Here is a 13868-nt window from a genome sequence, read left to right as displayed (position 1 = left end):
GAGAGAGAGAGAGAGAGAGAGAGAGAGAGAGAGAGAGAGAGAGAGAGCGAGAGAGATAGAGAGAGAGAGAGAGTGAGGAAAAGAAAGCGGACCCAGGAGAGGGAGAAGGAGAGAGAGAGGGTGGGAGATGGGAGATTGAGAAAAAGGTTCAAGCAAGTTTAGATAATGCAACCAGTAAATATTATTACATAATCATTCTTGTAGCACGCTTCGAATAAAAATAACGGACCCTGGATTCACACCCAATGGTAATCACTAAAACAAACTTCTGTTGAGTAAGTTATGTTATGCTACGTGTAACGTAAGCAATGCTTGCTGGCATAGGGAAGGCAACAGAAAACGTCACGTCATGCTCACGTGTTACCAACAAAGTACAAGTCGTTAACAAACTTCTCAGCAAAATATTATCATCACTCGCAATATTAGCTGATAATAGGTAAACAAACGATGATACCACGTTTGATCACCCGTTACGTTGGAATAGTTGAACACAATCAGGCCGATATATCCAAATAATTCTCATATTTGACCTTCACATCACGATTTTCACATCACGACCATAACCAGGAAAAAATATATATATATAGCAGGCACAGTAGAATCGTAATCGTGCATTGCCAGACGCTTAAAGGGATCGTTTACTCTAGGTTCTAGGGTTATTTTCAGTTAATTTAGGTTAAAATTACGCAACATAAAAAGTTTCATGGTTCACTCACCATTTTTTTTATGTTTTAAAACTAACGACTACAGTTTGATTACAACGACGGTGGCGCCACTCAAAGCGCACGATCTGATAAGTTGTGCAAAACGACTTTTCACCCAAGGGCTACAGACCGAGGGTGTTTCTTATTTATTAATTTAAAAGCAAAAGGATTGTAATATCTTATAAACGACATATAGTTTCAGTTATATTATGGATAAATTTGTCCTAAAATGAACATCGTTCGGTTAAATAGCATTTAGGTATAAATATAATTGCACCTTTGTGATTAGCCATCGGTCTGTAACGTGCAAAATAAATTTTTCTTTTTTAATTTTTAAATTTATAACTTTTTCAGGGTGGCAGCACGGTCGCGGGTGTCAATGGCGCCGTTCAAATTTAGTAGCGTTGATGTATAATTAATTATAACAATTAAATTAGGTATCTGGTAACAAATACGTGGGGGTATAGACGATTTGTTATACAGTAAGTAGAGTTGTATGCAGTAAAATCCTAGAGTCTAGTATCCCTTTAAAAAGGTTTATACGAACATCTCATCACTCCAACATGGCACGTACACGCATTGAAAATGACAGTGCCTCTCCGTGAATTTCGTTGTCGCAATGACTTTACACTCACTTAAAATTTCGCATACAACCAGACAACAGCTAATAACACCTTACTTTATCAATAGGTATTATCAGCTATTGATCCAGCTGTCTAGTTACCAGAGTACATCAGTTACCTATCAAAGTCAGGGAACCGGTTCTGACCAAGAGGCAGAAATGGATTATCTCGCTAAATTGGACTACGGGGTGTTGGGGAAGGAAAGGACTATGCCATCCCTTCGCCGGCGACGACCTTTCCCTCTGTCGGTGACAACCTTTCCCTGACGCCGTGCTTCCGAATCATCCCGTTGCATGGGTTACTGCAGCTTCCTGGCCTTGAGCGACGGCTCCCGGCAGTAGCGTTGATAGAAGAAGTTTCCGAAGAAGACGATGTAAGTGACGAGCAATACGAACGACGTGTAGAGACTCTTGTGCGTGCCGGTGCACGGGACGCCCTTTTTGATGAGGTGGTACTGATATAGGGACGCGCCGAAACAGACGAAAAACTGCAACAGCTGCATCGACGTGATTACCATGCTCACCCACCTGCGAACGGAAAAGAAACGCGTCGGCAAACGTTAGAGAGAAACTCCACTCTTACATTATTGCGGCGCGCGTCATTGTAATCACGTACGTCGTAACACGTACGTCCCGTACGTACGCAGAAATAAGTACAAAATACGTAATCCGCTACATAAGGCCAAACAAAAAAATGGGTGTGTTTCTGGTCGACCGACCGTCCCTAGATTATTAGTCGTAATTTTAAATTTTTTTTTCATTTGAAATCTGACAGACAAAACTTTTTACTAGAGATTTTTTACTACAAACACGTTCTGGACTTGCTTACTAACTTATCCCTACCTATACACCACTTTATAGCATGCATCAGAGGGATATTAGGAACCAAAGAATAAAAAAAATAAAAAAAATCCCTACCACCTACCCTACTTTTGTTTTCGATGCAATAGGAAACACACCTATTTTTTTGTTTGGCCTAAGTAGTAATGGTTCGTAGTAAAAAAATACGTAGTAAATGCACGTAATCATGCAGTGAAAACGCTTACGTGTACTGTTTCCAAACTTACTCTGTGTTAAAATTTATTTAATTATATAATGTCGGTTATGCATCAAACTAGTGATATGACTGTCAATGTCAATGATAGTCAATACAACAGTACCAGGGCAGTACAAATTTCTGCATTTAACTGATAAGTAATTAAACAAATCACAGAGATATGAGTGCCGACTGGTGAATATGCACGGGGTAAGGGTAAACGTATGATTCACGGACATGAATAGAGAGAGAGGCACTCAGGCGATATGAAGTGTGTGGCGAGATCAAGGCGGTGCAAGTGGCCCTAGAACTCGTTCGTATAACAGGCCATATGAAGTGTGGCAGTAATTCACATGAAGCATCGTTACTCGTTACGAACGCCAAGCCCTAAAACCGTGTCACATTGCGAGAAGGGCACGTCCTTCCGAGGTATTTGTAACCCCAGCAACAGCATAGATATGAGTTCTGGGACACAGTGTCTCCTCGGTCAACCCCCGTGATAGGCGAGGGATTACTGCATGGTCTAAAAAAGCATGGAAGCACACGGAGGATCCTAATGAGATGTGGTGCTGCTCGAATTTTTTTGCATGAGATGGAAAGTCTAGCAAAAAAAACTAGCACACAGCTGTAAAACACACAAAAACTGCCCACATCTCCACGTCTCTTTTTAAAACTTTCTTCTGGGAGTTCCCGACTTTGCATGCAGAGATGAGGTGTCTGTGAATCTGATGGGTCGATCGATATATCGATATATCGATGTATCGTGATACAAACCTTGAAGACACACATATTAAATTTTATAGGTACTACGTTTGACTGTTCATAGTACCCATATCGGTACTGCATAAAATTCATATCAAGTGGTAGTAGTTTCATCATAAAACCAAAGCAGAATGACACAATTCGCAGTTCAATAGAAATTGCATACTCAGCGCAAAGTATGCGCGCGTGATACTGATTTGTAAGCATATTTACATAACTGATAGAGTACCGGTTATGCATATAGTTTTGCTAGCTAGTTGAAATATCGTGATATGTACATGTATCCTATTGTAAAAATGTATCCAGATACAGATCGTATAATTGGTATCGTGAGTTACCCATGTTGTACCATGTACCCATGTACCACAACCCCACAAATCTTCCTACATGCCTTAATTGCCTAATCGACATGCGTTAATTTCCAGCCGTGTTAATTTACTTTCGACAATCACAACAGTCATGCTGCGTTTACAAAGCTCGGCGTATACGTCTCCGAACCGATTGAGTTTACCTGCGTATAAAGGCCGCTCACGACACGCGTAATCATCTGCGATCGGTTCAAACCCCTCCCTGGGCCCTCATCTATCCGTCCGTAAACCACACGCCATATCGAATTCCCGAGGATAACCTCCGTATAGACACCCCTCGCGCAACGTATCAGCCAGCGAGCCGTGCATCCGTGATTTGCACGGTCAGTTTTGAAACTGCACGGCCAAAAATGTGTAGCACGGCCTAAAATATTGATCTAAAGCCGTGTACATTTGTTTGCGTAAACAAAATTGCACTCTCAAATATTTTTTCTGTACTCCCAAAATATAGGGAGGTATAAGATAATAATATAATGATAATAACATAATATCACTTTATATATTATTATCATTATAATGGCGACACAGCACACTCGCAGCGGCAAGTGCGGGAGCGTTCGGCGTTAGTTTTTATGAAGGAAAGTTGATATACAGTGACACAACAGTGGAACTGTAATTGTGAGGTACGGTAGTATTTGTGAATGTGCTTTCATATTATTTTCAGTTTTTACTGACTCTGTCCCAAGTGCCTGTGATTGGTATGGGATAATAGGTCTGCGAAAACAATTTACGACACGACACTACGATTTAACGATTTCATTATTCAAACGTAATTTTGTGAGCACTTAAACCATTCGTCATTTGTATTCGCCACTTAGTGTAGTGATTTCCTAGAAGCACCCCCCGCATAGACACCTCTCTCGCCCGCTTACCTCGGCGGTCCGTAAACCACACGCCTTCTCGATTTCCCTAGGAGATCCCCCGCATAGACACCCCTCTCGCGCGCATCCTGGCGACGCCGCGACGCGCTCGCACTCTTACCTCGGCGGTCGTATGCGAATCGCGACGAGGCCGTAGTACGTGTACATGATCGTATGCACCGTGAAGTTGCAGCAGACGAACCAGCGCGCGGCGGCATTGCCGTCCGCGTAGCAGTAGAACGCGTACATCAGAACGGTGATGTGGTGGTACCAGTGCAGGAAGATGAGGCGCCCGCGGCGCAGTACGATGAACAGCGTGTCGCCGAGCTCCACCAGCTTCGAGACGACGAACAGGAACGTCCAGAAGCCGGTGATGCCGTGCCGGACGGCGTCGTTGCACACCGTGTAGGGGTAGCCGTACGTCGAGATCGAGTGCACGAGTTCGGGAACGGTTCTCAGGACCCCACAGAAGCTGAACGCTGCGAGGAGGAAGTTCCAGGTGGCAAGCGGAGCGCGAAGCCCGAACGGCGGCCGAGACTTCATGTACGACTGGATGGCAAAGATGGCGACGACGTAGACGAGGGAAGAGTAGACGGTGAGCGGGAGGCGCTCGCGCGTCCAGTCCTTCGCCTCGGCGAAGTCGAATCCGCGCTCGATGTCGAAGATCACGCTGTAGTTCATGAAGTTCTCGTCCATGGTCGACGGTTGTTGGGGGGTGGTTACCTGTTACGGCGAGAAATAGTATTCAATGTTAATTATTTTATATTATATTTAATTAAATATTGAATATATTCAACTAATGTATCAAGCGAGAAATTACAATTTTTCTGTTGGTGAGATCGACTTAAGATGGCATATTCTTATAGACGACTTGTCGTTGTTGTCGCAGTTGTTGTTGTCGCAGTTGTTGTTGTCGCAGTTGTTGTTGTTTTTGCTGTTGTTGTTGGTGGTGGTGGTGGTGTTGTTGTCATTGTAGTCGCTATTGTTGTTATTGTTTTTGTTGTTGTTGTCGCTGCTGTTGGCGTTGTTGTTGTCGCTGGTATGGGTGTACACTCGCATTTCGCACACGAGCGTCACCATTGACATTGTTCTACTGTACAGTATTCTAGCTTCCTGATTCTTGATTTCAGGAAACATACAACAAAACTATGTTATTTGATAGTAATACTAGTAGTGATAAAAGTACAACGGTAATAAAATAAGTCTGAGACATAGTATTAGGGCACAAAAGGACGTCTGAAATTATTGGGGGAGGCCCTTCACACCCCCCACCATGTGCTTCCGCGCCTAACGGCGCCCAGGCGCGGATTTAGGCCGGGTTGTACTGGTTTCCAGAAACCGGTCACAGGCTGGGTATCTTCAAAATTGACCCTCAAAATTCACCAGAATGCACCAAATATAGCCTAATTTTGTAAAAATTCCCGGACCCCCCTAGCTGTGACTAGTACTAGTATGGAAACTGTTCACCCAAACCCTCTGGATCCGCCCCTGGCGCCCACTGTGGGGTGGTGTGGCCTTTTTGGAGGATTGGCCCTTAAAATCTGGAAAAATACTGTCTAGCTTCAGCCCTGGATCCGCCCCTGGAACCTGCTGTACGTACTTTACTCTTAAAATTGTTTTTAGGTTCTCACAGCATTTCGTATTAATAATAATATGTGCAACTGTTTTTTGATTCAAGTCTAAAATCTATATATACGGTACCGCTGAAATTTATACATTTTTATATTTGTTCTTAACCAGAATTGTTATTCACTTATGTTTGTCGGAATAATAGCCCATCAGCTAGCTAAGGCTAACGTAATATTGTTTGTGATATCTGATTCTTGCATCTTGTATCTAATTGAGATTCACGTACTGTCTGACCTGGCTCTAGTACTATAGACCGTGTACAGTTTGCCCAGTACAGCCTGGTTGGGTTATGTCTGACCGTAGCTCTAGTACTATAGCCCGCGTACAGTGACTGCCGCAAGCGTACTGCGTAGTACTATCCCTAGTCTGACCGTAGGCGTAACACTAACAGCTGAGTTGGCACTGTCAGTTCTCCTACCCAACGCCTAACAAAAATAAATCCTGATTATGCATACCTAATTAGCCCGTAGATTGGTTTTGACACAGGCTCCCTTTCTTTCCACGACGGACAGCTATCTATTTCTCACGAGGTGCAAGACTCACTCCCACACTCACACTCTACAAAACGTCGGCTACACGTACAAAAGGGCGTGGACTTCACTGGGCGCCGCGAGCGGAGCATCCCTAGATATACGGACACGTGACTTTGATTGACGCCGGCAGCAGTACTGGAAAGAAACTCGAGACACTCTAGACTCTAGACTCTGGTCTAGCTAGACTCTAGACTCTAGACTAGAGTCTAGAGTCTAGATTCTGGTCTAGACTCTAGAGTCTAGAGTCTAAATTAACTCATCTGCGGACGTATGAAGGTCATTATCAGCATACCGAGATAAGGAAAATTCTCAGCGGCGAACTCAGCCGTCCACCGGCGAGTTCAAACGAAGTTCAGCTCTGAGCTCGATCGTGGGAACACCTGACAGGTCTGACAGGGGCGTGTACAGGATTTGTACCAGGGCCAGGGGGGTCTAACCGGAACCCAAACTTGCGAGCACGTGAAGGGGGGTCTGGGGGGCCCTCCCCCCGAAATTTTTTGAAATTAGACCCCCTCAGATGCGTTTTCTGCGCGAGCAAGGGCCAAGGGGGGGGGTCCGGACCCCCTGGACCCCCGCCCCCCCTGTACACGCCCCTGCCTAATACGGGGGCGGGATTACTAGTTTTTTATTACTGTTCTCGCTGCTACTCTGCTGCCGCATCCCGGGAATTTGTGCATCTAGCTGCGAGCAAAGAGAGGGAGAGAATTAGGGTAGAGGCAAACTCCACGACAGATGGCGCTCGATCTCGCTCGATCCGGCTCTCAATCTACGTGGTATAATCACCCCACTGGTATAATCAATGATCTCTACCAGAGGCTGCATGAGCATATAAATCCTGGAGAAGATGACAGTGAGCACAGCCAAATTCTACTTTAGGAAGGAGTCAACAGACCGGATTGTTAAAGCAGGGAGTGAGATCATTATCCAGATGTACACCAATTAGTCAACAGATCCCACCTTGCTGTCACTAGACAAGTTGCGCCACAAGCTCTTCCTAAATGCTCTGCACACGAAGAAAGAAGAAAGGAGCTGTACAGAGAAAAGTTGACTACAGACGGCTCCCACCTCCTCAGCTGCGAAGTACCACTGTCTCAGAGTGTACCATCAGGTACAGATGTGGCTCTTGACCCCTTAGAATATGGGTGGGTTCTAAACTCCAATGGCAAGTATGGACCCCTCTACACAGACAAGGCAGTGGCATCTCCTAGCTCCAAGAAACGGTATTGCTAGGGTTAGAATACCCTAGGGTTAGAATACCGGAATTTATAGACAATCCGTCGCACAGCCTGGTCGGGCTATGGCACCTCCCAATTTGCTCAGATCCATTTGCTGTGGGCCGGTGTAAAACTAATTGCTCTTCAAAGCGATGTGGCTGCAAGCAGCTTGACCTCCAGTGTACTGATTTCTGTGGCTGTGACAACTGTGAGAACCAGACTGCAAGTGTAACCGGTAACCAGGAAACCGGAGATGATGAGGAAGATCAAGGATCGGTAGGGGACGCCAAAGAAGATGTCTCCGGGCAGAAGATTGACTTTTCCAATTTATCGACTAAACTTGTTGTACTATAAGTTATAATATTGTACTAATTATTGTACTATAAGTTATGATATATAGGACTATTTTGATAGCTTCGGTTGATTTGGGGACATGCTGTAAGTTAATTTTTTGTACAGTGCATTAGACTTGTTACTCTTCCTGGACGATTGTGATACAATAGTTCGGTTAAAGGACAAATAATATTCTATTGTTTGTATTCAATCAAATCCTATGTGTATGATTCTTTATCGAGTATCTTCGGGTTGTCGAGTTCGTAAAGCTTGATAATCAATACTTGTTTAAATTTAAACAGTAACGCGTATGGTTATTAATGATCGATCTATAACACTTTTTAGGGATGAATCATACATCTGGGTGTTTAAATCAGGCCCGTAGCCAGCTTTCTATTGGGGGGGGTCGTTTTCAATGTTGGCATGTGCTCGCAGGGCGTGTACAGGATTGTACGGCAGGGGGTCTAACCGTAACGCCAAAGGGCGAGCCCAAGCGAAGGGGGGTCTGGGGCACTCCCCGAAATTTTTAAAATTAGACCCCTCAGATGCGTTTTCTGTCTCGCAGCAACGGGGGGTCGCGGACTCCCTGGACGCCCCCTGTACAGCGCCCTGCTCGGGCGCGAAAGCGACCTAGGCGAGAGAGCCAAGGCAGACGACCGACGGGGGAGGCTGAGTGGAGGGGGGTGTGTCACTGTTCACCCTCCCGCCACGATGGAGATTTTGGCAATACTTACAGCTAAAATGGAGTCGACCTGAGGTGAAATGATTCTTGCAAAATTTTCAAGAATATTATTTTTTATTGGGGGTGGGGGGGGGGACTGGTAGCGGCGGCTTCGGGGGGTGGTTCGTTCGAAACGCCCCGACAACCCCCTGGCCTCACGGACCTGTTTAAATAACACCAAGCCAAGAATTCGATCGGGCATACCACAAAAAACGCAGAAAGCATACCTAACATGCCATAATATGTTAGAAAACAGCCCTAAAATTTGGTACGCGACTGGCTTAATTGAGCTTAAATGGTCAATATAGCCTAACCGGTTCATTTATGAATAAAGCTGACTGGTTGGAACTCGACTCCCCGCCCAAAATATCCCTTACGTTATAAAACCTCGGCTGTGGCAGTCAATGTACGCGGGCTATAGACTGAGATCGGAGCGTAACTATATCTATGCCTATGGTGGCAGGAACGTTATGCCCCAGTCACACCATACACGACGCACGCTCCGCGCACTGAAAATAATCAAAAAATGGAAATAGATCAGTTCGTCGTTGTGCGCCCGACTTTTCCAGATTTGTGGAGAAGCTAGCGATGTTGACCAACGAATGCAGCAGCGTGTTGCTAGCTGCGCGCGCGTATACAGGGCGGCCATGACAGAGCGTATAGCAGGGGGCGCACAATGTGATAGAAAAAATCGCAAAACGAATGCACACGTACGTGTTGAAGTTGCTAGCGCGCGCACGGAAGAATGGTCCGCGCCGAGCACCAGCCGCATTCAACGCAGCCAGCCAGACGCACAGCCAACGCACGCGATGATGGCCTGACACACTTCGGATGAACAGGGATATAGGTGCTGTGAGGCATCACCTCACCATAGGACATTATGAGTGATATTGATGGTCCCGAAGGCAAGATGCCGCAAGAGGTGAGGGCAAGCTTCAGGCCAGGGTCGAGGCCTCTCTGTATGGTTGTTATTCTGCTTGTGTGATCCTCGGACCGGGTGCACTCTGTTAGCAGAGCGTCTCGAACACCTCGGGGGGCATCCGCATAGAAGTTCTTTGAAGCTAGCCTGTTTGCGTTACGGAGTGCAACAAAGTACGTGGCTGGTTCATACAGGCAAACTGTCGTCGCCACGACCACGGTCGACCCTAGAACGCGGTGCCGTTACCTCTTCTTTTTCTCGGCCATTCTCTATAATGACATGGGGCCCGTGCATGCAGACAACAAACCTTAGTGCTTGCAACATCAGTCTGAACATTACCTTTTCTCCTAACGTCCACAGAAACGGCTGCGAAGTGTGCCTGAATGGCGTACAATCGCAAGGCAGATCTATTACCTCATAAACAATAGGAAAGCAAAGCGCATGCGTCGGACGGTCTATCGAGAACATGTCAGTGTTAAGACTAATGTTAAGACTCCCTTTTGTTTCTGACGAACGGGCATGGACATTGTGAAGTGCCAGTCCATAGTACGGCTGATCGTTGGAGAACCGGCGAGTTTCGTATTGTAGTCGGGCAAGCCCTGTCGGGAATCCTCCATCTTCTACTGTGGTTCTTCTAGAACACGATCTAACAGGAATCTCTGTCATCCACCACCATGAGGTCGGGAGAAGTGGATAAGGAGGTGGGCGCGGGACCCGTTATATACCGCCAGTGGCTACACGCTGCGTACACGCTAGGAAGGCGAGACGCTAGAAAGAAGCGCTGGGCGCCGCTACAAGACTCGTCTCAGGCCACTCCGTTCGCCCACGCCCATAGTTCGCTGTGCATCCGCTGGACATGCGCTCTAAAATTCGTACGACGCTAGCTCGCGGCGCTAGTGTGCGCTCAGGTGGCGCTCAGGTGTTTTCGCTACCACACTCAGCCCGACGACAACATAAACGAATTAACCGGTACCCAGCGTGGATCCGCGTGTGTCTGGCGTGGTCCAGCGGCGCTCTGCGCGTTCGGCCGTCTCTGCGACATGCATATGCCGTCGGTTCCGCAGCAACAATTATGAGGCATGCACAAAAACCCGCACGCAAATACACGCCAGCGGGCACGAGCGACATGACAACGAATCATTGCGTTTGGTCACGCGCGCTCGTAGCGAAGCAGAGTAACGAATGCTGACGCACACTCCCAGCGAACAGCACTGGCCAAATTGCTAATTTTTTCAGTGCGCGGGCCGGCGAAATTTTTTTTCGCCACTTCGTTCCGACGCTCACCATAGATAGTGTTTTAAAATATGGTTCATATATATATACGGTGAATTATAGTTTAGTGTAGGGTTCGGGTACGGTAGGCGTTATGGTACGATTAGGGTTACGCGGATAAGGGGTATTTCATTTTACATTTTGCTGCCTTCGGAGAAGTCGAGTGAAATGCGAATGGTCGCATGACTGGCTGCTGGTCCGGAACCAAGTGGGAAAAAAATTCGCCCCAGGCGCGGCCCTGCGTCGTGTTATCGTGTCGACTGTCTTGTTATCGATTACCGCTCGCTGCCGTAAACGGCGCTAGGGCACGACATCACAGAAGTCAGTGTAAGCGAACGTACGCAGTCAAGCGACCATGACGACTGTATTATCACAGGTAATGGTGCAGCCGCAGTGAAGGGCCTGAAAGTCCATGCAAATCTGGGCCCGCAGACGGCAGAGCTCAGGGCAGATGGGAATGATAGCGCCGATTTCAAAACGGCTGCATATGCTTCAATGTAAATCAGCGCCATCCATATATTTTTCTGTATGGTATATACAGGTTTATTAATCGTTAATTATTCTCTTAAAAATCAATATTTTTGTGCTAAACGGATCTGCCCCTCGACTCTCTTACAAATAAAATCATTCTTGTACCAAAGCCCCTTTGGCCTCTAATGCCCAAAAGGGGAGGCAGGGGCGTAAGCTACGGGGGAGGGGGCTACAGGCACGATGCCCCCCCCAAATTTCTGTGGCCCTGCAACTGAAAATTATGCTTATAAAAAAAAACATGAATAAAAACATGCCGTCAGAAAGTATAGAACAGAAAAAGAAGGTTCGAAACCACATCTCAATAAAATTATATATGTGCCCGCCCACGAAATGTAAGCCGCCCAGTGCCCCCCCCGCTGAACAAATTCCTAGCTACGCACTGAGGGGATAGGCCCCTCTCAAAATCGTAGGCCCATGCCAACAGGGCCCAGCTGGCCCGCCTTCGTTGCCTCGCTATGGTGTATACGTGGCACGGTGTAACATTGACCGGTATGGCCCTTACACACTGTGCACAACGAACACATCTATCAATCTACACCACGAGGCGGGTCAATAAAAGAAAAGTGTCAATGACACTGTAGGCTCACCACAAAAAAAGCGAACACAAATTGAGTGATGAGAATGAAGTCAAGTTTTAATTAAGCACCATGCGAGTACATTATGAAAACGAAGAGTATATATGGGCGACCTCCGCATATAGTACTCTTGATAATTATATGTGTAATTTTTTCTGTGAAAATATAATATTAATATAAATTATAAATAATTATAAACCAAAAAGTGAATCAGCAATTGTGACGGGTAGATGGCGCTCATACCGCCGCTTTTGATGTTCTTAGCATAAAATCATTATATCATAATAAAATAATAATAATAATATAATAATAATAGTATAAAACATAATATGTTCATAGCAGGAATTTTGCATTAAAGATATTGTCAATGAAATCTTGTAAAACGAACCAAACGAGTGTGACACCACAGACTGTTTAATATCTGCGTGTATATATATATGCTATATAATTGCCAAACCCTACCTAATTTGCATAATTTTTTTTTAAATCAAAACCCCTAGCCCTCATTCATTCACATACCAAAAATGAGCAAAATCCGTTGAACCTGAACTGACTAATGACAATTCCCATTTTTGGCAAAAAATTGCCGTGGCTCGAAAGTACGTCGACTGGCGTGCTCCAAAATAGGACGTTCAATATGGGAGCATAGCAGTAACAACTATACCCAATTTCAAACATGTGGGTCAAACGGTTCCTGAGTTATCGTTGACCGAAACCGAGTTAATGTTGACGGACGGACGGACGGACGTACGACGGACGACGACCCATGGCAATAGCTCAGCTTGCCGATGTCAAGGTGAGCTAATGAGTACCTCAGGACCGAATGACTAATCAATTCACTTTCGATATGGAGACTGTAATTTGACATTCATATCACCGGAGGTAAAAAAAAATCAAAATACATTTTGAAGTAAAACGAGTGTGACAAAGTTGAAACAAACAAGATTGTTTTTTGTTCAGGCATCTGATAATAGCGACATGTTGTGTGTGTTGCGTGCGAGATATGCCTCTTTGCTGCGATCTATTCGGGGGTAAATACCCGCACAAGAGAGTCGGATAAGATGTTGAAAAAGAAACAGAGAAAAAACACGGGAGCGATTCCCAATGCCCTAATAGTTTAGTTGGATTTTTTTACACTCAGAGAACTCACCTGATCACAGGGGGTGTAATATGTATATACCACAAACGTCAATAAACATGGGGCGTAACAACAATAACCGCCACTTTATTTCAGGACTGTACTTGAATGGTCACCTATACAGTCATATATATACTTCCGTGACTCCTACGCTAGCACACAAAATTTCACATGTATCGGGATTGAATAAAAAAACAAATGATTTTGATTCACTCCTGCATGCACGCATATTCAGGTACCGATACATAGGCCTACGCAAGCACGCACATACACGCATGCACACACGCATACGCCGGCGAGCACGCACACACACACGCACACACACACACATGCGCATACATATGGATATATATATATATAAGCTATATATAATATATAGTTAGAATCACCTTCCTTTCATTTGTATTGGTTGGCACTAAAAATATTTTCGCAAAATCCTTTTTTTGTTTTATGTGACGCATCAATATCAAACCAATGACGATGCCCACCGACTATATAGCACTAACAGTAATGCCACAGCCCCACCTTCAGCTAGGTCACAACCATAGAAATATATAGAGACACCTACAGGGCCGGACTAAGCGTGTGGGGGGCCCTATAGTCTGTATTTTTTCTGCACTTTCATGCTTGCAAATTCAGAGAGTATTTCAT

The 13868-nt window shown here is 45.4% G+C and overlaps 1 protein-coding gene and 1 long non-coding RNA gene across 2 annotated transcripts in view; both read right to left on the bottom strand.

Moving 5' to 3' along the window:
* LOC106811987 overlaps positions 1 to 13824 on the bottom strand; it is a 16149-nt gene extending 2325 nt beyond the window's left edge. The window contains exon 1 of the long non-coding RNA XR_001394236.1: positions 13782 to 13824. This is a non-coding gene — a long non-coding RNA (uncharacterized LOC106811987). The remainder of the gene's footprint in view (positions 1 to 13781) is intronic.
* On the bottom strand, positions 1164 to 6605 carry LOC106811986 (putative fatty acid elongation protein 3). The gene is made up of 3 exons (XM_014815730.1): positions 6437 to 6605; positions 4474 to 5075; positions 1164 to 1854 (listed from the first exon to the last, which is right to left on the bottom strand). The coding sequence occupies exons 2-3, from the start codon at positions 5046 to 5048 to the stop codon at positions 1626 to 1628; spliced, it is 804 nt and encodes a 267-aa protein (XP_014671216.1). The 5' UTR covers positions 5049 to 5075; positions 6437 to 6605; the 3' UTR covers positions 1164 to 1625.
* Positions 13825 to 13868: the final 44 nt, after the last annotated feature.

Source organism: Priapulus caudatus, unplaced genomic scaffold (genome assembly GCF_000485595.1).
Source record: "Priapulus caudatus unplaced genomic scaffold, Priapulus_caudatus-5.0.1 Scaffold597, whole genome shotgun sequence".
Taxonomy (NCBI): Eukaryota; Metazoa; Priapulida; class Priapulimorpha; order Priapulimorphida; family Priapulidae; genus Priapulus; species Priapulus caudatus.
This window is presented reverse-complemented; position numbering and strand designations above follow the sequence as displayed.